Source organism: Tenrec ecaudatus, chromosome 3, assembly GCF_050624435.1.
Source record: "Tenrec ecaudatus isolate mTenEca1 chromosome 3, mTenEca1.hap1, whole genome shotgun sequence".
Classification (NCBI taxonomy): domain Eukaryota; kingdom Metazoa; phylum Chordata; class Mammalia; order Afrosoricida; family Tenrecidae; genus Tenrec; species Tenrec ecaudatus.
Genome location: NC_134532.1, coordinates 73598894 through 73620440, shown reverse-complemented (window position 1 = coordinate 73620440; position 21547 = coordinate 73598894). Strand labels below are relative to the sequence as shown.

At 39.7% G+C, this 21547-nt stretch overlaps 1 protein-coding gene across 3 annotated transcripts in view; it reads right to left on the bottom strand.

The window, feature by feature from the left end:
• The window catches only part of INPP4B (inositol polyphosphate-4-phosphatase type II B), a 975417-nt gene that overhangs the window by 180179 nt on the left and 773691 nt on the right, over positions 1-21547 (bottom strand). For all 3 annotated transcript variants that reach the window (XM_075543753.1, XM_075543752.1, XM_075543754.1), the window contains one exon: positions 3053-3230. In XM_075543753.1, the coding sequence (XP_075399868.1) occupies positions 3053-3230 (178 nt within the window). The remainder of the gene's footprint in view (positions 1-3052; positions 3231-21547) is intronic.

Below are 21547 nucleotides of genomic sequence, written 5' to 3'. Positions count from 1 at the left end.
AAGAAGGGATTATTAAACTCTAATCTATAGAGTGTATGAACTCTGAAACTTAAAAACAACCTGATGCACGCAAATGCTGCTAATCTCAAATTATATTAGACATTTAAGATGCCACTAAAATGCTCTCATGCTAAATCCATGGCTCGTTTTTATTTCAAATCATGAAATATCAACCGCAACCAAAACAAACAACAAACATACAAGAAAACCCACTGCCATCAAGTCAATGTGACTGATGGCGACCTTAGGCAGGTATTTCGAGACTACATCTGTCACAGAAACAGAGAGTTTTGACTTTCTCCTGAGGAGCAGCTGGTGTGTTACCAACTTCCTAGTTAGCAGCCCAGTGCCCCCCGCACAGCAGCACCATGCTCCCATAGTTTAAGCAAAGTTCTATCAAGTTAGGCGTTTTTCCTCAACAACTCCAGGAATGAAATCTTGAAAGAGTGTCATTACTTGCAAGCATAACTTTAAAAAGACCCTGCTAGTTTTAGTGGCTGACAGATTCCTTAGCCAATAAAACTTGTCCACTCAGTCGAAAACCAGGGGAAAAAATGTAGCAATGTTCAGTTAAAGCAAGAAACATACCCACCCATTCGGAGGGCTCACTGCGGCAAGTTGTGAGTGATGTATGGAATGACGACCCTTTAGTCAACGCACAGGAAGAATATAAACACTGTTCGCTAATCACCGCAGTGATATGCTGCTTGCTAAAATTTTCTGCTCAGGTGAATCCAAAAAACTAGCTGCTCCTCTACAAGTTCCCAAAAGAAGCCAAACAATAATCATAAATTATATCATTTTACTCAACGCAACAACCTCTTCTTCCTCCTAAACGCAAATGTGACACCATCGCATGGGAGATGTTAGGAAAGAAAATTAAAATCGGCATCAACCAGGCCTGTGTTTGCATTTGGCTGCATGATGTCATTGTTAATGCCCCCTAACATCTGTAGTTTTCTTTGTGAAATCTATAGCCTACTGTCTGCCCCACCAGGACTATGAAGAATCAATCAACTCACATAATGAAACCTGCAGGACAATCTCTGACCCAAAGGACTTGTGAAGTTCGGGTCAAGATTTCCTCTCTCTTCCTAATGAGGGTACTGATTCTGACATGGGAAACTACCCTAATTTAAATGGTACATTTGGAGTTTTCATGTTCTATTAGACAATTCATTTGGCCTTGCTCAGTAGATAGTGGCTAATATTTAAGAAAAATAGATAATAAATTTCAGTCATGTGGACAATACACTTTAAAATGAAACACTAAAAAGGTACAAAATATTATTATTGCTAGTGAATGAAGGGGAAAGTGTAGAGTGGAGACCCGAGGCCCAAGTGTCGACCACTGGAGATCCCCTCACAGAGGGGTTTAGGAGAGGAGATGGGTCAGTCAGGGTGTGATGTAGCACCGATGAAGAACACAGCTTTCCCCCAGATCCTGGATGCTTCCTCCCACCAACTACCATGATCCAAATTCTACCTTGCAGGTCTGGATAGGGCAGAGGGTGTACACTGGTGCATATGGGAGCTGGAGGCACAGGGAATCCAGGGTGGACGATACCTTCAGGACCAAGGGTGTGAGGGGCGATGCTAGGAGAGTGGAAGGTGAGTGGGTTGGAAAGGGGGAACTGATTACAAGGATCCACATGTGACCTCCTCCCTGGGAGATGGACGGCAGAGAAGGGGGGTAAGGGAGACTCCGGATAGGGCAAGATATGACAAAATAACAATCTATAAATTATCAAGGGCTCATGAGGGAGGGGGGAGTCGGGAGGGAAGGGGGAAAAAAAGAGGACCTGATGCAGAGGGTTTAAGTTGAGAGCAAATGCTTTGAGAGTGATTAGGGCAAAGAATGTGTGGATGTGCTTTATAAAATTGATGTATGTATATGTGTGGATTTTGATAAGAGTTGTATAAAAAAAAAAAGAAAAGAAAATGATTAGGGCAAAGAATGTACAGATGTGCTTTATACAATTGATGTATGTATATGTATGGATTGTGATAAGAGTTGCATGAGCCCCTAATAAAATGTTTTAAAAATATTATTATTGCAAATTAACAGGTCTGAATAATAATCTATATGCATACGTAATATCCAGATTTCTATGATGCTGTTCTTCATGGAGATGAAGAACCACATTGGTATTTTATTCTAGGAGTAGATACTGTAAAAAAACAATTTTTAATGTCTTTAAGTGCATATATATTGAGAGGGTCTAATAATAAGTAACAAGATTTCCTCAGAATGCAGAGGTGAAGGTTGGACACTTCACAATTAAATTTCAGGAGATTCAGTTTTATAAGAAAACATACAGTGAATTTTCTTTATATTTCTTCTCTATTTCCTATTTTTGCCCTAATTTGGTCCAGAAGTCAGACTCGAGCATCCACAAAATCTACAGAATGCAGCTGACCCTTCTTCTCTACAGATACACGTGAGAGGCCTCATCGTTAAAATGAAGGTTTATGTTCCCCTATGTCTCAAGCAATAACTAATGGGCTTAAGAAACTTTGTGAATCTTTACCTATAGGGCCACTGTGGATTGGAATTGACTTTCTAGCAGAGAGTTGGATTAAGTTTGGGTTACCTAGGAAATGATGTTGCAGAAAGCAGAGAGGGGAAAAATTATGCTAAGCCACCGATAAGGATTCACACTTCAAAGTTCTACTTTCAAATGAAGCAACATTTAAATACGTAGTTTTATATGCATAAAAATTAGATGATCACCAGAGGAAAATAATTTTCAAAATCTAATTTAAGTCCCTATTAGGACTATAGACCAAAAAAAAAAAAATCAAGAAAAAGGGAAACTATAACCCACCACGACCAGGTTTCATTTCCTACCAAAATTAATCTTCAGTAAGATTTTAAAAGAGAATGAGGCCAATTCATTTTGATCCTGTGGCAATGCTTTGAAGCTTACTTTTTAACCTAGTCTGTTTTACATTTCTAGATGCTATGAGAGGCAATATATGCAGAAAGCAGGACCAATAGGGATTTGCTTATTTAATTCCCCCCTCACTGCAGTGGTGCTTTGTCTCTTACTTTTTCGGAAAGCATCTTTAAAGAATTCTTCAAGCTGTCTGGAGAATGCTGGCTGGCAGCATGAAGCAGGAGGTCTGCATGGGTTGCTATAAGAGGTTGTAGTTGATTGATGTTGCTGAGAACTTCTTTTGCTTTGGCTGTGTTTTCGGGTGAGTAGTAAATCAGCTGGTATTCGGTACTGCAACAACAAAGATAAAGGTAGGTTACCCAAAAAGCACAAATCAACTCGCCGGTCTGAATATCAGATGGTGTACAATAAACAAAATCCCAAAGATGCCGACGGCTAATTGAATAGATAACCGTGCTAAGAAGTCTGTACCATGTACGAAGGTTGTGCTTCGTCTCCTTTTCTTTCTCCTCTCACAGTTACCGAGCTGATTAAGGAAGTAGCAGGTCACGATTCAGCATCAGGAATGACTCCAGACAGGGCTCTTCAGTCAGGGCAACAGCCTTTTATCAGCTCTGCCTGGAGGCAGACCTTTTTCTGGTCCAGGCCCCTGGGAGGGAGCTGCCCACTCAGCCTTGTTTTTGCCCTCCTTGGGCAAATGGTTCAACTCTCTTGAACTCTGGCAAGAAGTGCCTGGAAGAGGCACCTCACTGCTTCAATGAGTTTGCCTTGAAGGAGATCAGTTCGGGTGCTCAAAGTACTAAAAGTTTTCAAGAAACTTGGTCACATTCTTGGGTGAAAATATACAATCGAAATCAATCTTTTCTCAAACATTAGCTAGCTACAGCTACATTAGGTCAAATTATAGTACTCAATATAAATTTTTATTATTATTAATTACCAAGACACTGAAGACCATACAGTGTAGAAAGGAAAGCATGAGGTTTTACATTCAGTCTGATCTGAATATAAATCTTCATCCTGACATTTATTAGCTGGTTGACCTGAGGAGCCTTCAGCTTCCTCATCAGGAAAGTAGAATTAATTATCCAATGATTACACGAGTGAGCGTGAAATATATAAAAATAGTGCTTGTTCTCACCATAAGAGTTTAAGAGTGAGGGAAGTTTTGTTTTGTTTTTCCCTTCAAAAAGTGACACTAAATTAATGTCAACTATGACCAAGAATATTTTTATTGCATGGAAAAGGAGCATTTCTAGGGATAAAAATCCCATTCTGCTGTTTTACCACTGCCTAGTTTTGCTTCTAGGAGCGCTGGTGGGATAGTGGCTGATATGTGGGGTTGCTGACAAGGTCACAGTGGCCATCCGGTGAGCCCCTGTGCTCTGAGAAAGAAAGATGAGGCTTTCTATCTTGGGGACAATTAGTCCCGGAAGGGACCCTGGAGGGTCACCATGCGTTACTATGGACTCAATGGCAGTGAAGTTGTTTGTTTGTTTGTTTGTGCGCCTCTTGCCTCTTTTGGTTGCATTTAACTTGTAAAGAAATCTAAACTTATCAGTTGATGACCGGTTGGGTTGTATTTGTGGCCGTCATCTAGGAAATGGTCACGCATGCCATGGGAGAGAGTCGGCCCATGGCATCCAAGAAAGGCAGAGGAGACGTCCCGGCAGGGCAATGTGTAAAACATGATCAGGCAGAAAAGATGGGTGACACATGGAGAGGGCACTCAATTTACAGGAAAGTCTTAAAATATTTTTCACAATAAACTATAGCATGAGCATTGATGGACTATTTTTGTGACATTTACCTGCTATATTTAATTCTCATAAATCCACTGTAATTTTGAAAAATCAGAAATTCCATGAATAAATTACTCTCTTCTTCTACTCAGAAAATATCAGGATCTTCAGAGGACAAGGCTCTCTTCTAGAAGTGGACTGAGCATTCTTTGGTAATTTGGACTAGTTAAGAGGCAGAATGAGAACTAGGGTCTCACATAAAAGCTACGAAAAGACCTCATTGAAAAACCATCTCATGAGGGGTTCTCTTCTTGAGATGTAGACTCCGGAATTTCAGAGGATTAAAAGCAATCATACTCTCACCACTTAGTGTATATGGCTATCTTAAAGCCAATTACAAAACAAATGACAACAATTGCAAGGATCGGAAAGAAAGACACAGTCCTTGCCATTTGCTTATTTCTCTTGTGGGCACCTCTCTTGGTTGGAACGAAAGATCTTGTGTACGTGGATAAAAGGTTTTTTACTAAGATCCTACACTGAGAAGTTTCCCTATGACTTTGCACTCAGGCCAGACACAAAGTTCAGTCCACTAATCTTTACTCCAGCAAACAACTCACTGCTACTTTTGCCAAAAAAAAACTGCTATTATTTAAGGAAAGTTGACAACGTGCCACGGAGAAGCAGATGATGTTGGATGTCCAGTAGCGATGACCAGCAGGTCCACTACAGAAAGCAGCAGGCAGCGACTGCTTTGTGAGTGCTCCCCCTTTCTTCTCTTACGTCACTCTAGTTCTCTTTGGGGTACTGACAGAGCACCGCACGTGGCTCTTGGATAGCTCCAGTGCTAAGGGCAATGTGTGGGCTTCCATCTTTCTCTTCACCGGACAGTTTTTTGTTTCCAACCTGTCAGTTCTGGTCTCTTGTACACACATTCCTGTGCGTTGTTTTTGACTCTTGTCACTACTGCCTGCCTCTCCTATTCACGTCATACTTTCCTGTCTGATCACTGCTACTTATTCTTGAACATAATCTACTTACATTATTTTCTACATCTCCTTACTCAGCAAATTCCTTTAGCGTTTGCTTGCCATTTGATTTCAAATGTATATATTTCCAAGCTTTATTTTTCACATACTGTTTCATTAGAGACTAGTTCAGCAGTATTCAAATTTCAGCAGTCTTAAAATTCCTTTGGTGAAAAAGATAAGGGCTAGCTGGTGTAATTAAATGCAAATACCCTGTCCATAACTAGGGGATTGTTAGTATTGGGAGCATTTTTAGCAAGCACTTTAAAAGATCTACATAAGGGTGATAATTGAGCAACATAAAAGAAAGCAGCTCTCACTGTTTTCACTTTTAGAGATACTTTCTAAACCAACCCCTGGTGTTCATGTACAATGATTTTGATAAATGCTCTAATTTATTCTAATTTTCTTACTATCTTTAATAAGACCAATTTTACAATCTATATTCAGAAAAAGTTGTTTTGGTTCCCTTCGCATTATCCATGATGTCGCTCCCAATTTTTTTTAAAAAAACCATTCTTTTATCCTTTTCTCCAAGTCACTCACCGCTCTCCCTCCAAACTGGTCTAACCTTCAATCATCAACTCAGGACAAAAGTGCAATGCTGGCCTCCAGCTGCTTCTAGGGACTGTAGCAGACAGTGGTTCTTGCTACTAAGTCTTTTAATGATGAGCATCTTTCCTAGTGAGACTAAAAGATTCATTTTCCATAATAAAAACCAACTTTGGACACGAGGATGAAATAGTACGGTATAGTAAAAAAAAATATCACTACCCACAAAGTAGCTGTAACTCCACATAAATTTCATCTTCCTATGCAGTTCCTGACTGTTTGAACTTATCATATAGTTGAACAGTTACAGCATCTTAAATGAAAAGTTATGAGTATAATTTAATTATCTAGATAAAAAATAATATAACTAAACTCTATTTTATAGTGGTGTAAAATTTAATCTCAATCTCAACACTTGACTCAACTATTAATCAGACAAAACCAGCAGATAGAAAATGTTTTTGTGAACAAAAAAGATTTGATAGGATCTAAGTAATACCACAAATCATAAATATTGAAAATTGAATTTATCTTCAAAATATATTTGTATTGATGAAACAGTGAATTTATATATGTACATATATTTATATAGATATCTTCATGTGTTGCTACTGGAAGTTTCATGCTATTATTTTGAAGATATAACTAAAAATAAAACATAGTATAACATAATATTCAAATTTATAAACTCTGATTATGAAATAAAGTATTACTAAAGAATGATCTATATATACTTGACAATAAATCCTCTCCTTTTTCTTTTACCTCGAAATCAAACCAAACTCACTGACATCAAGTTGATTCTGATTCACTGCGACCCTACAGGACAGGGAAGAACTGCCCTTGTGAGTCCCCAAGACTGTAACTCTTTACAGGAGCAGAAAGGCCAGACTTTCTCTCTCTGCTTCTTCTTAGTTTTCCACCAGCTAGTGTTGAAATGTCCCAGGGCTCAGCAGTGGGGATGCATCACTATTCGTAAGTAATCTCATTTAGTCTTGTGGTTTAAATAGCTTAGTTGTGCTAGTTGGTGATCTTTTTATTGAGTAAATTCTGAATCATCTGCAGCCTTGTGTGTCAGAATGTGTCAGCCTTGTGTGTCAGCCAGTGTCAGAGAGGCACTGCTTCGTGGGAATTCAAGGCTGTATCACCAGGTATTTCCTGTGAAGTGAAACGGGGTGGGTTCTAATCACCAATCTCTTGTCTAGTATTCAAACACTATAACTTTTGCACCATGCAGGGACTTCTCAAACTGCCACCTTCATATCTCTTGCTTTGGTTTTTTCTATGAAATGCCATTCAAATTAGTCGGCTCCCTCTCAAACTTAGCGTATCCCAAACCAAACTCCCTGTCCACTGCTGCACACACCACTCTCCGCTCAATTGTAGTTCATAGGAACAATTTCTCGGTTGCATAGACAAACATCCCGGATAGAGCCTAGAATTCCTCTCTCCTTCTTTTATGTGACATCCAATTTTTACTTGATCCTTTCCTTCAAAATGGGTGTATCATCTGGAGATGTATTCCTACAGCCACCTGATATCATCACCTCCCAGCAGTATTATGTCACAGTCTACAAGAAGAACGACTAGTTTCTAGTTGTACACTTCTGTTTATTTTGAGATATATACAACTACAAGGGATTAAAGCCCTTGCCTTTTGTTTCGCATTTGAATTAGGAGGCAACCAGGAAGGACAGTCAGGGTGGTGGTGGTGTTCCTTAACTCCCTCCACAAAACTTAAATATATGGGGATTTCATCTTTTTATCTTCTTGTCCCCCCTCCCCTCATCCACTATTCCCCCTAGTCCTTCCCGTTTACTCACCCAAGCTACCAGCGTGGGTGGTAGAGTTATGAAACCGTGTCGAAGAGAAATGACACGTATGCACAGGCAAGCAGCAAAGGGAAAGGAAAAAACAGGGAGAACAGAACTATTAGGGGAAAAAAGAGGGGGGGATTAGGATCAACGAGGATAGGAAAAAATGTTTTACAGTGATGTACTACAGAACAGTTTCAGGAAATTTCCCCTACTCCTACCCCTCCAGTCCCCGCCTCACAACCCCCATCCTGCACCGCAAGCACTACTTGTAAAAAACCCATCTTTTAAATCCATAGGGAGACCCAGACACGCTCTCCAGTCTAACGGAGAAAAAAGCATGTCAAAGATGAAAATGTGCACCTTACTGTACTTGAATATACCCTTCTGGCTCCACAGGACTTAACAATAGGCTTTATGCAATTGTAGAATAAAATAAATCATAGATATTTCTACTTTACCTCAAAATCACTCCTTTTTCTCCTAGACTTACACTTGGGTTCCAAGAACTAGATATCAGAAAAGATTGGTTTGCTGTCCTTCCTTTGGATGATTTCACTTGTACAAGGAATTGAGTTCGGCAATCTAAGTTTAAATTGATGTGAATATTTAAAATGAGGTTGGTGGGGAAAAGTAATCTAACAATCATGGGAATTTAAGGAGCCCTCGTGGCTCAGCTGAGGAAGAGTTGTTACATTTGGACTGGTAGCTTCAAGGGTGAGGAGAAAGAGGGAGTTTTCTATAGCAGTGAAGAAAGACTTACACGCTTGGAAACTTACTAGGGCAGCTCTTCCCTGCCCCTTGGGCTCTCGGGGAGTCCGGGTCCACCCCAAGGCAGTGAGGGCTTTGTTTGTTTGGCTCAGCTACTAATTGCAAAGTTAGTGGTTTGAACTCTTGGGGAAAAGATATGGTAACTGCTGTTCCCATAAAGACTGACAGGTTCTGTTCTGTCCTGTTGGGCACTATAAGTTGTAATGGACATTGAAGCCCAGGATCTAGTGTTTTGGGGTTTTCATTGATGCTGAGAACTAAGAATATCGATCAAATTTTGATGCAGCCAATTTTGTTTTTTGACAAGTGAGCTAATTAAGAGAACAATAAAAAAACGCTTTGTTGCCAAACTTGCTGTATCAAGGAAAATATTTCAATTGGCTGTTCTCAAAGTGGTTTCTCCTTAGCCAGGTTTAAATTTGAAGATTCTATTAGCAAAATGTGAACACTAAGACTTATCTTAAAAAACCGACCTATCTTTTACATATATTCCATACACATTCGGTCCTTAGTCCTTTTCTTGCCTTAATAATATTTTTCTAAGCACTAGCATATGTCCCCTACACATGCAACTGGATTTAAACTTCCTTCTAACATCTATGAGATAGACATTACTGCTGCCATTTGTCAGCGATGTAACAGAGAACTAACGCTATAGAGTTGGGGTTATCATCATTCTGTAACCTAAAATCCACGGTCTGTCCCGCTCAGTTCAGGGCCCATTCCCACTGTCCTGGATCGACGCACTTGAGTGACTTCGACAACTTCCAAAGGTCCATGCAGCCCTATTTTTAATCTAGCTTGATTTATACTGTGTTCATGCTAACTCCCCTGACAAGGTATCCTGGAGGGATATCACTGAAACCCACTCACCTAAAAACGCCTCAACTCCATCCTGGATTTTGACACTTTGGAAGTCAACTCACTGCCACTGGGCAGCTTCTGACTCACAGTGACCCTTTAGGAAGGAGCAGACTGCTCCTGTGGGTCTCCAAGACTGAGGTCCTACAGAGGGCTAGACAGCCTCCTCTTTCTGCTGCAGAGATTGGTGGTTTCAATTGGTGGCCTTGTGGTTAGCAGCCCAACAGGCAACCCGTACACCACCGTCTCACTTAACGCCTGATGCAAATCTAGGCTAAGATAAGGTTCAAAGAGAAACATAAAAATGAATCCCAAGTTATTTCAAAAGTAAATGTTCTGAACAGGAAATAAAGCAAGCAGATTAATAAAAGAAGCAAGAAAAGAAAATCCTAGGAATAAATTTAACCAGCTCTGAAGGCTTGTATCGACAGTCCTCGGGTTACAAATGCCCAAGTTACGGAGAACCTCCAGTTTGCCCTTGAACGAGTTCTGACGGCCGACAAAGGAAAGCAGGAACAGATATACGTGGGTTTCTTCACATGAGATGACCACCAACCTGGAGCAGGCACCGTCATCTTTGAGCACCAAACAGTGCAATCTCCACTTAAAATCTAATTAAGTTAATTTGCGTTCACTGTGAAATTGTTCAGGGCCCTGGTGGTACATGGGGCTAAGAGTTGGGCTGATATCTCAAGAGTTGGAAGTTCAAATCCACCAGCCACTCTATGGGAAAAAGATAATACAGACAGCTGACAAAGATTTCCAACCTCAACAGGCATGTGTTTTATTGCAGCAATTTCCACAGCAAAACCATGGAAACAACTAAAAGCCCCTATTACAGGGGAATGGAGAAGCAAACTCCCGTACAGCCATACAATGGCATAGCAATAAAAAACAATGACAACTCTCTCCAGCACCACAAGGTGCAGACAGACTAAAGAATGTTATGCTTAGCAAACAGTCAAGCTTACAGAAATAAATATTTAACAACACCATCATTATTATAAGGAAATCCAAAGAAAAGAAATGTGGTTTATGCATCAAAGACAAGTCTTTGATGACTGCGAGGGGGCTGGGGTCTGGAGTGGGGAAGGAGAGGATTTTGAGGAGGGCAGGAGTAAGGAGGGGGTAGGGGAGAGAGAGACCCACATATCTGAAGAGTTTAATAGGATATTGTTGTTGACTTCATTTCTTGAGATAGGCTGTGTAAGTATAGACACAGTGTGTCCCTTTAAAAAAGAAATCCCTTCAGATTTCTTATCTTTCAAACAGAAACTATTGGTCTGAGTGGCTAACATCAAAGAAAGAAAAAGATTTACAACCTTGGAAATATGCAGCAATTCCAACCTGCCCGGCAAGTTTCCATTGAGTTAGAAACAACTTGGCAGCAGTGGGTTTGTTCTGAGTTTGGTGAAAAGATTGTACCAACACTACTCACAACAAGTTCATCAAAATCACCTACACTCGCAGCACTTGCTTCCGTGATTTAAAAGTTAAAACAGAAAAATCAAATCTGAATCTTTTCTTGAACTCAAGCAAGGTTCCTTAGTAAGGTCAGCCTTGTTTGACCTCAGGAAGAAAAGAAAGAAAACTCTGCCCTTGATTCAACTCCAACCCACGGCAGCCACATCAGAGAGTGTAGAACTAGACTTCGGGTTTCCGAGACAATGAATCTTTTGGGAGCAGAGACTCTCATCTTTCTGACTTGGCTGGTGACTCCGAACTGCTGACCTTGCCATTAGCAGCCAATGTGTAATCCACTACACCACGAGGACTCTTACACTGACCTCCAGGTTGTAAAGGCCACCAGCCTTTTAGAAGAAATGGAAAAGCTGATTTTCAAAATCATATGAAATAGCAAGGGCCCCAAATAGCCAAAAATAATCTTAAAATAGAAGAAGAATGCAGGAAGACTCACACATCCTGATGTGAAAACATACTCTAAGGTGATACTAGTTAAAACTGTGTGGAAATCACTCCTGTGAAGGGAGAAGGGTGGGCAAAAAGGAAGTGGTGGAGTACTAGGTTAAGGCAGGGGTAAGGAAACTTTTTTCTGCCTAGGGCCATTTGGATACTTTTACGTTACTTTGGGGCCATTCTGGCTAAACATGTAACTCAGCCCCAATGTGATGTTCGTAATGAAATTACCTCTTTAATTCAGTTGCCCAACAGAATCAACTGCCAGCAGTTATGTCTACCAGCTTATTGTACTAAAATTTTATATGAATAATTTACAGACTTTTATCTAACTCACGTACAGATTAAAAGTTTAAAAAGTAACTGATTAGTCAGTACTTGATCATTGTCTTGATTTTTTATTAAAATGTATATTTCTAATCATATTTTTTAAACAGAGAACTGGCCAAATGGATGTTTATTTTCCTGGAGGTATTTTTAAGATAAAGCTGCAAAATGAGCTGTACACTTTGCATAGCTGTGTAGTATGACATGTATTATTGCATTTGAGAATATTATGTATTGTAATTTGTTTTAGAAGAAATTATTGAATAGTAGATCTTGTATAATCATAATCATGTAATTAAAAGTATTAGTCAAAAAAATCCTGTGTGGGAATGGTATGCAGATAGGCACACATTCAAGTTGAAATATAACTGAGAGGTCAAATAAATTGATACATCTAGGGCCTGCTGATTTCTGATAAGAGCGCCGAGTTCATTCAGTGAAGAAAGGCGAATGTCTTCAAAAGTGGTGCTGGCGCAACTAGATCTCCTCGTGCTCAACAGTGAACCAGTGCTCCACAACGACTCCACTAGATCTATGACCGCAATAGAACAGTGACAATTATGAAATGATCAGAGCTAAAACTCCAAGGCCTGGTATGGAATGATGTATTCTAATGATAACATCTAAGGTCTGAGCAACAACAATTAAATAGATCAATGGAAACTCATCATGATGACATTTTTTTGTGTGTACAACAAAGGGTCTTATCAAAAAATAAACAAAGACGACCTACAGAAAGGAAGAGCCTGTTTGGTAACCATCTGGCTTACCAGGGTCTAATGTCCAAAATGTTGAAAACACTCTTACAAGTCCAAAATGGCAATTAAAAATAGGCAAAATATATCAATGGGCATTTCTCCAAATAATCAGGATATAAAAAGATGCTCAAGGTTGTTTGTCATTGTTGTTATTATTGTTGGTCTCAATTATTATTGATGGTACTATTGAATCAACTTTTACTCATAGTGACCCCATTTGAAAGAGTGGAACTACCTGACAGGGTTTTCTAAGGTATAATCTTTATGGAAGTAGATCAGTAAGTCTTTTTCTCAGGGAGTCTCTCCGTGGATTTGAACTACCAATCTTTCTGTTGTACCACAAATAAAAACTAAATAAAAATGTGTGCTGAACATTATTTAAAATAGCTATAAGGTAGAACCAACCCAACTGTTTACCAACAGGTAAAAGAACACAACATGATATATACATATGATGGGATATTATTTATTCCTCATGAGACAAAAACTGGTGAAGGCTGTGCCAGGGATGAACCTAGAAAATACTCTGCTGACTGGATCAATCAAGTCTAAAACAGTATTTTATGATCCCACTCATAGGAAGTATTGAGAATTGGCCAGCGAATAGAGATTGAAATTTATCACAAGCCTTTAAAGAAGTTCTTCCTGGTTCAGTTGCCTACAAAGCAAAACCAAATCAACCTGAATTGTATAAAGAGGATGAACCTGGACAACAACTAGAATGGGAACAATTGGAAGTTGATGTCCTGATAGAAAGCTTGTTTAGAAGACAAGAGCAATTGTGCTTCGCAGCCACTATCTTTCCTGCCACCAGGGCTCCACGGTGCGGCAACAGTCCACTGTGGAGTCCCAGGCTCTGGAAGGCACCCACTGTGCATCTTCTCAGTCTCACAATCCTCAGCTTCTACCCACTCTTGTTCCTGTTTTTATTTTCATTATATTTCATCCAATTTTTTAAACTGGAGGTATGTTTCAATGTCAAGGGTCTCAGAAGTGTTTTCAGGTCAGCATTGGACTGCTACCTTGACAATCAGTAGTTCAAAGCCAGCAATCACGCCCCAGGGGACAGATGCCTACTTGCCATGGAGACATACAGCCTTGGCACCCCGGTGTGGGACTATGAGTCAGACTCTACTTGATGACAGCAGGTTTGAGTTTAGGTTTTGAGACTAGTTGAAGACTCAGTACTTAGGGAACAGTGAATTTCTGTTAAAGGTAACAGTATAATTGGGAAATATATAATGAATATAAACATAATTACCACCATGAAAGCATCTATATTGTAACAAGTTCATTAGTGGTTCCATGCGGTGAGGGGTGGAGGAGACCGAAGCTCTGACCAAAGGGAACCTGATTCTGTTTGAAGTGATGTGAAACTTGTGGAAACCGATATCGGTGAGCGTAGCACAACCTGAGGAATCTGATTGCCACCCAGTTGAACACTTAAAAACGGCTAAGGTGGCAAGTTTGGGCTGACATACATTTTACCACAATGTCTTTTTTTTAATGTAAGTTTTCCTTCGACTACCAATGGGCAAGGGAGAGATTTCTGAGGCGATGGAAATGCTCTAAAATTGGATTGCAGTCAACATTGCACGGCTCTTTAAATTTATGAAAAATCACTGAATTGCACCCATAAAATGAGCAAATTTTATGGCGCACAAATTATATATTCCAATAAAGCTCTTTTTGAAAAAAAATTAAAAGCAAATGCTCTCAGCATATGGTATTACATTATGATCTTGGGATAAGAATATAAGAAGACGGAAGGAATGTGTACATCATTTCATTATTTATTTATGCATTGTCTATTAAATCAAACATGATTTTTCCCAGAAAGGCTCTAATAAAGCTGATAATTCATGTGGTGCACATTTATATACTAAATACTGCACAAAAGACTGTATTCATGGGACAGAGCACTATATACTATTTACACTGAAAATCCAAGTCTTATCTGTTACTATAATATTTAAGTATTAATGAACCTAGATTATGGATCAGGAGTCTATGAGTAGAGCAGTTACTCCGTGTAGGGGCAGTGAATTATTTAATAAGCCTCTTCCAGCCTTCCTGGCTCTTCCAAGCTCCACCAAACAACCATCTTCTGCATTGATAAGGTAAGAAGGTGGGGGAGGTACTGATAAGATTCACCTGTGAGGAATTGTGAATAAGATTCCCTAGAATGTCATCTTGCTGTTTATAAAATTAGTCCTTTGAGAAGCAGGGAGGGGATCTCTTTATCAGCAAGAGCCAGGAGTAGAGCTTGTCCTCTGGACCCAAGATTCCCATGCAGTGACCCTCCTGGTCCAGTGACCATCAGAGGAGCAGCCATGGAACCAGAGCTAGGGCATGGGACCAAATGATGGACTTCTTAACCCACGGAGCAAGTACCGCTCAGTGCTTTTGTCTAGGAGGCTGGCTTGTGGAATGGGGTGTCTTAGGACACTTGATTGGGAAAGCTGGGCTCGCTCACCTTCAGAAGCGGAGCTGAGTGCCTCTGGGCTGAAGCTTGCTGAAGTGTGGTACCTCTGGGCACTAATTCAGGGAGCTGAGTTTGCTGACCCAAGGAGCCTAAGTCGAATGCCTTCAGATGAAGGTGTATGGCAGAGTGGTATGCCCTTCAGGCATTTATCAGCAGACTGGAAAGAACTTTGTTACATGTCCCGATAAACACCCCAGCCCTGGGCATTTCGGCACTGACTTCACAATTTGTTAACTTCCTTAATCAACCTTTTCATTATACATTTTGTCTGCGAGTCTGTGTAGTCAATGGAATAGATATTAGAACCTGAAGATAAATATAGAACATTAATTAATTCAGCACAATGATCTCAGCTGCTAACCTAAAGGTTGAAAGTTAGAGTACTCAGAGGCTCCTCACCAGGAAGGCTTGGCAATAGACTTCGGAAAAATCATCCACTGGAAATCCTCTCCAGCACATTTAAATGCTCTGACACACAAGGGGTCACTATGGCTCTGGAGGAATGGAGGGCAACTGTTAACTGTGGACCTACGACTAGGATCAACATGTTTAGGAGATTTATCTTATTAATTATGGGAATTAATTATTCAGGAAAATATTATTTATCTGCAGACAAATGTCTTGCTGTTGTATAAATGTAGAAACGGAATCCTGGTGAGGATAAGTAAGTTGGCCTACAACATACAGCTAGTTGGTGGTAGAACCAGAGTTCAAATCCAGATCTCTGCTGCTTGAGCAATTTGAACTCCGTATCATTTTTCACTACTGCATTAAGTGACCTGGACCCATTTGAAATTTAGGGAAAAAATCTTAACTGATAGCTAATATGGGATCCATATTTTATTTGGAATGTCGTGGTAGATACAGCTTAAAAACTAAAAATCTAATTGAATAAGTTCTTATCTATTAAATAAAGCCATGCTCATTAGAGAAACTGCTAAGATTCTATTTTATGAGTAGACTAAAGGAATCATTTGAAAACCATCTTGGAATAAATTACTTTCTTTGAACAAATATTGAATCACTTCTAGTCGGTCAGTACATCTCAGAGGATGAAGGGTCAGAAAGATAATCAGAGAATGTTTGATGATGCTTGTCCCGTAAATGCCATGGCCAAGGCTGGGGTTCTTCTCAGGAGAACTTTTAACATTGACTCTAAATTAGTGGTGCATGCAAATATTCTCAGGACACTATTAGCTTCAGGGTTTGATTAATAGTCGCTTTCCACTGTCAGAGAGCCATTTGAAAGACCTATAACATGATGTCATGTTGCAGCCGCCTGTGCTCAATGTTTGGTACCCAGAGAGCATTTATTTCCCTGTGTAATTCAGTTTTCCATGTTTGCTGTCCATCACTCAAGGAGTAGGATTGACCCAGCGGCTGTAACAATGGGTTCAAAGGTAGCAATGGTGAAGACGGTGCATAGGGTGGCTATGAGTCAAAACCACCTTGACAGCACCTAACGAGAACATATGTGCTGGAAGTAGAAGTTATACAGGGTCCTACATGTATTGTTTAATGTTGGCCAGTCGATATCCAATGCGCAGGGACCCCGGGTAATGGAGTAGAACAATCCCAGAGGGTTGTCTCGGCTGTGATCCGTATGAGAACACATCCGCAGGTTTTTGTGCTGTAGAGCCACTCAGCAGCAGCCAGTCTTTTGACCTTGAACCACAAAGCTCATTATGATAATTTAGCTCTGGTTAGGAATTGGAAGAAAAAAAAAAGGAGGAGTAATGTAAAAGAGAAATAATACAAAACCATCCTCAAAAGAGAGCAGTTTCTCTATCTATACATGCCATTTTAAATTAACTTATTAACTTTTCCTTTTTTATTGTATTTTATTTGGGGCTCTTATAGCTCATCATAATCCACACATATACCCATGTGTCAAACACACCTGTACATATGTTGTCATCATCTTTTTCAAAACATTCTTTATAATTGAGCCCTTGGTATCAACTCCTCATTTTCCCCCTCCCTCACGTCCCCTTGATAATTTATAAATTATTCCTTTTATCCCCCCCATCTCACACTGACCACTGTCTCCCTTCACCTACTTTTCTGCAGTCCATCCCACTGGGAGGGGGGCTCATAAGTCAATTATTGTGATTGGTTTCCCCCTTACTCCCTCCCTTTCCCTTACTCTCCTAGTATTGATACTTCCCTTATTAGTCCTGAAAGGTTTATCGGTCCTGGATTTCCTGTGTTCCAAGCTCCCATCTATATCAGTATACAGGTTCTGGTCTAGCCAGATTTGTAAGATAGAACTGGGGTCATGATAGTGTGGGTGGGGGAGAAAGCATTAAAGAACTAGAGGAAGGGGGTATGGTTTTTTGGTGCTCTACTGCACCCTGACTGGCTCATCGCTACTTTGTGGCCCTTCTGACAGGGGGTGTCCAATTGACTACTGATGGGCTTTGGGTCTCTGCTCTGCCCTTCCCCTCATTCCCATTAATATGATTTTTGTTTTATCTTGTGTATTTGATGCCTGATACCTAATCCCCTTGATACCTCATGATCACACAGGCTGGTACGTGTCTTCCATGTAAATAAAGTTATATATATCTATATAGGGGAATAGATATATGTACATATATTTATTAATGAAGTATTACGGCAGCAGATGGGCATTGGGACTCCATACAAGTACTTCCTCAATGCAAGAACACTTTGTTCTACTACCATGGCATTCTGTGGTGCTCACCTTCCCTGACAGTATTGCTGAAGACAAAATGGGTGCATAAGCAAATGTGGTGAAGAAAGCTGATGGTGCCGGCTATCAAAAGATATAGTCTCTGGAGTCTTAAAGGTGTGATGATAAACATTAAGCCATCTAGCTAAGAAGCAACTTATTAACTCTTTCAACCCATTCACATGAGGTGATAGATTCTGTGAACATTTAATTCAGTGCTTTCTTTCATATATACATATCATTTCTAGATATTTCTACACACCTCATACACTAATTAATATTGCCACATCATGTCCTAGCTTAATGAGGCAGATGAGTTTGCTTACTCATTCATTCAGGAAATATGTCATGTTTCATGACATGATCTGAAATCTAGAACAAGGTACTCTTTTTCTCAGTAACTATTCTTGTGGATGTGTTCTTATAAGTGGTTTTCCTCATATGTAAGTGTGAAATTAGACAGTGGGTTAATATAGTTAAAGTTTTGGAAATATTAACTACTATAAAGAACAATTTTAGACAGATTAAAAATGATGAACTGTGAATGCAAATCATGTCAATTTAGATATTTCTTTTCTATAATCCTCATAAGTAAAATTTTTACAAGTCTAGAAGGAGTGGTATGCAGCAGCAATACAGTTTATCTAAGTGGTAGATATCAAAGTCATTTCTTAAAAAGGTCAGATGATACAGTAATATAATTGATTTATTAATAGTATAGATTTAGAGTTGAGCGTCTACTGAATCCATGAAGGTGAGTAAGTGTCAAAGAAATATAGACTGTGCCCAGAGAGCAATTTTCCAACTTGGATCTGTCATTACCTATATGAGTAATTCAACTTTTGGACCTCAATATTTCTCATTAATAAAATAAATAATATCTGTGATCTTCAAGATTCTTTATAAGTGCTAACATTTAAACTAGTAACCAATGGGGGAAAGTGGTGCAGATTCAGCAAAATTTTATTCATCCTCAAAATTTCTTTTCATATAGAGATAATTGAACCCTATTAAAAAGCAATGGAAACAAATGGCTTATTTCCTGTATTTCTTTACCTCACTAACTTGATATGAACTAGGAAACTAAGAATCCTTGAACTTGCTCCCTCCCTCTCATGTCCCAACCAATTGGCTTTAAGTGCTATTAAACATTTCCTTAAATCTTCTTCAACACCACAGGCACCAGCTCCTCTCCTTAAATAAAATGAAGAAGGAAAAGGTGGCAGTTTGTTTCCTAAAAGATGTACAGCCTTGAAATGCCTGACAATGGGTTTGTTTTCATGACTATGATAATCTAAAAACAAGACAAATAGCCTCAAAACTTTACCAACAAGAACATTATGATTAACAGAGAAAAGATTGAACCTGTCTCAGATTTCATATTTCTTGAATCCATGATCAAAGCAAATGGAAGCAGCAGATACGAAATCAAATGATGGATTTCAATGGGCAAGTCATGGAACAAGACCTAGTTCAAGTGTTGTAGGGCAAAGACTTCACTTTGAGGACTAAAGTATACCTTACTCAACCCAGGTTATGTCCAATAGCCCCACATGCTTGTGAAAGTGGGGTAATGAATAAAGAGGATCAAAGGGGAATTGATGCTTAGAATTAAGCTGTTTGTGAGGATTATTGAATGTACCATGAACCGCCAGAAGAACCACCAGATTTGTCTTGGAAGAAGTACAGCCAGAATAAACCTTAGAATCAAAGATGGCAAGACATCGCATCTCATGCACTTTGACATGTCATTAGGAGGGCCCAGTTTCAGGAAAAGGACATCATGCTTGGTAAAGTATGTGGTCAGGAAAAAGGGGGGGGCCTTCCATAAGATGAATTGACACAGTGGCTAGCCAACAGTCGTGAGGCTGACACAGGACCTGGGAGTGTTTCCTTATGGTATACATGGAGTCACTGTTCGTAAGAATCCATCCGACGGCACCTTAACAGCAGCAGCACCAATAATGTAATTGTAAACTGGTCTTCAATGATCCTAGACTGCCACTCAAAATGCACATCTGATCAAGTTATTGCTTATCCAAAAATGTTTCAATGAAGACCCTATCTCAGATGAGTTGCCAGGAACTTGATACAGCAGACAGCATCGAACATGTGGCTTCTTTTGCCTGCCCTGCCTTAGATCTTTGTACGTTCGTGAACTCTACTAGCCAGCTCGGTTGTTGTTTGTAGTAGGTGCACTCACAGAGACAGTATGTGCATTGGAATGAGACGCTGCCTCAGCCCTCCACCAGGCTCACAATCGTTGCTATGTGTGAACTCATCATTGCGGCCACTGGGTCAACCCATCTTGCCAGGGGTCTTCCTCTTTTTCACTGCACCTCTACTTTGTCTAGTACAATATGCTTTTTAAGAGCCTGGTCTCTCCTAACAACATAGCCAAAGTCAATGAGATGACCTCTCGCCGTTCTTGCTTCTGAGAAGCGTTCTGGCTGTACTTCTTCCAATAAACCTGTTTGTTCTCTTAGCAGTCCATGGGACCATCAATATTCTTTACCATCACAATAATTCGATGCATCAATTCTTAGGTCTCCCTTATTCAATGACCCTGGCAATCCGGCTGAGATATCTGTCATCCCATTCACTGCCAGGGTGGATTTAAATGGTTGATTGAATTCCTTCCGTCTTCCTCATTGCTCCAGGTATGTCCCTTCTGAAGTTGTCACTTGGTTGAAGAGGAGGGCTTTTATTTGGTCAAGGGTGCACCGCCATGCTAGCACCTCCAAACAAGTTCTGTTGTTAAGAGTTCCTAAACTAAGGTGCAGTGAAGGGTACCCTAATTCCTCTCTGAGGTTATGCACACTTTAGATAGATACTTGGGGATTATTTCCTGCAGCAGCAAACATGTACATAGGATCCAAACAATTATAAAGTCCTATACCGATTTATAATTGATCCCCTTTCTATCTTGTCCATACCCTCATTGGCTGAGGCATCTACCCTTTCTGAAAGGTTTATTTTAATAACTATATATCAACATAGTCACCCGAGACGAGCAGGAACATGTCCTAACGTCCGCTCATATATGATGCAAGTTTCATAAAGGATTCTAAGGACAAACTGCTGAAAGATGCATGAATGATTAAAAGAAGATGGAAGGAATACACAGAATTATGATACTAAAAAGAATTGGTTGAGATTCAATCATTTCAAGAGATGGCATATGATAAAAGACCAAAGTTTTAAAGGAAGAAGTCCCAGCTACACTGAATACATTTTTGAAAAACAAAGACTGTAGCTTCAAGTATGGATAACAATTCAATTTAAAGACAAAAATCCTTCTAAATGAACCAATAAACAGCATGATGTTAAATGGTTAGAAAATTCCAGTTGCCAGAGATTTCATCATACTGGGATCCACCATGAACGCCAATGGAAATTGCTAGAAGTCCTCTTTAAAGTATGGTATTAAAAAGGAAAGCTGTCTATCTGAGGACTAAAATTCACCTGTCCCAAGTCATTGCATTTTAGAAGACCTCCTATGCATGTGAAAGGATGGAGAGTAGAGCCAACTGGCTCCATTGGAAGACAGGAAAGAATTGATGCCTGGGAATGTTTGTACTGGTAAAGAATACTGAATATAGCAAGGAATGACAGAAGAACAAATGCATTTGTTTTGGAAATGAAGAGGGGAGACTTTGTCTTAAGACTTTTGGACACGTTGTCAAAGATAGAGCAG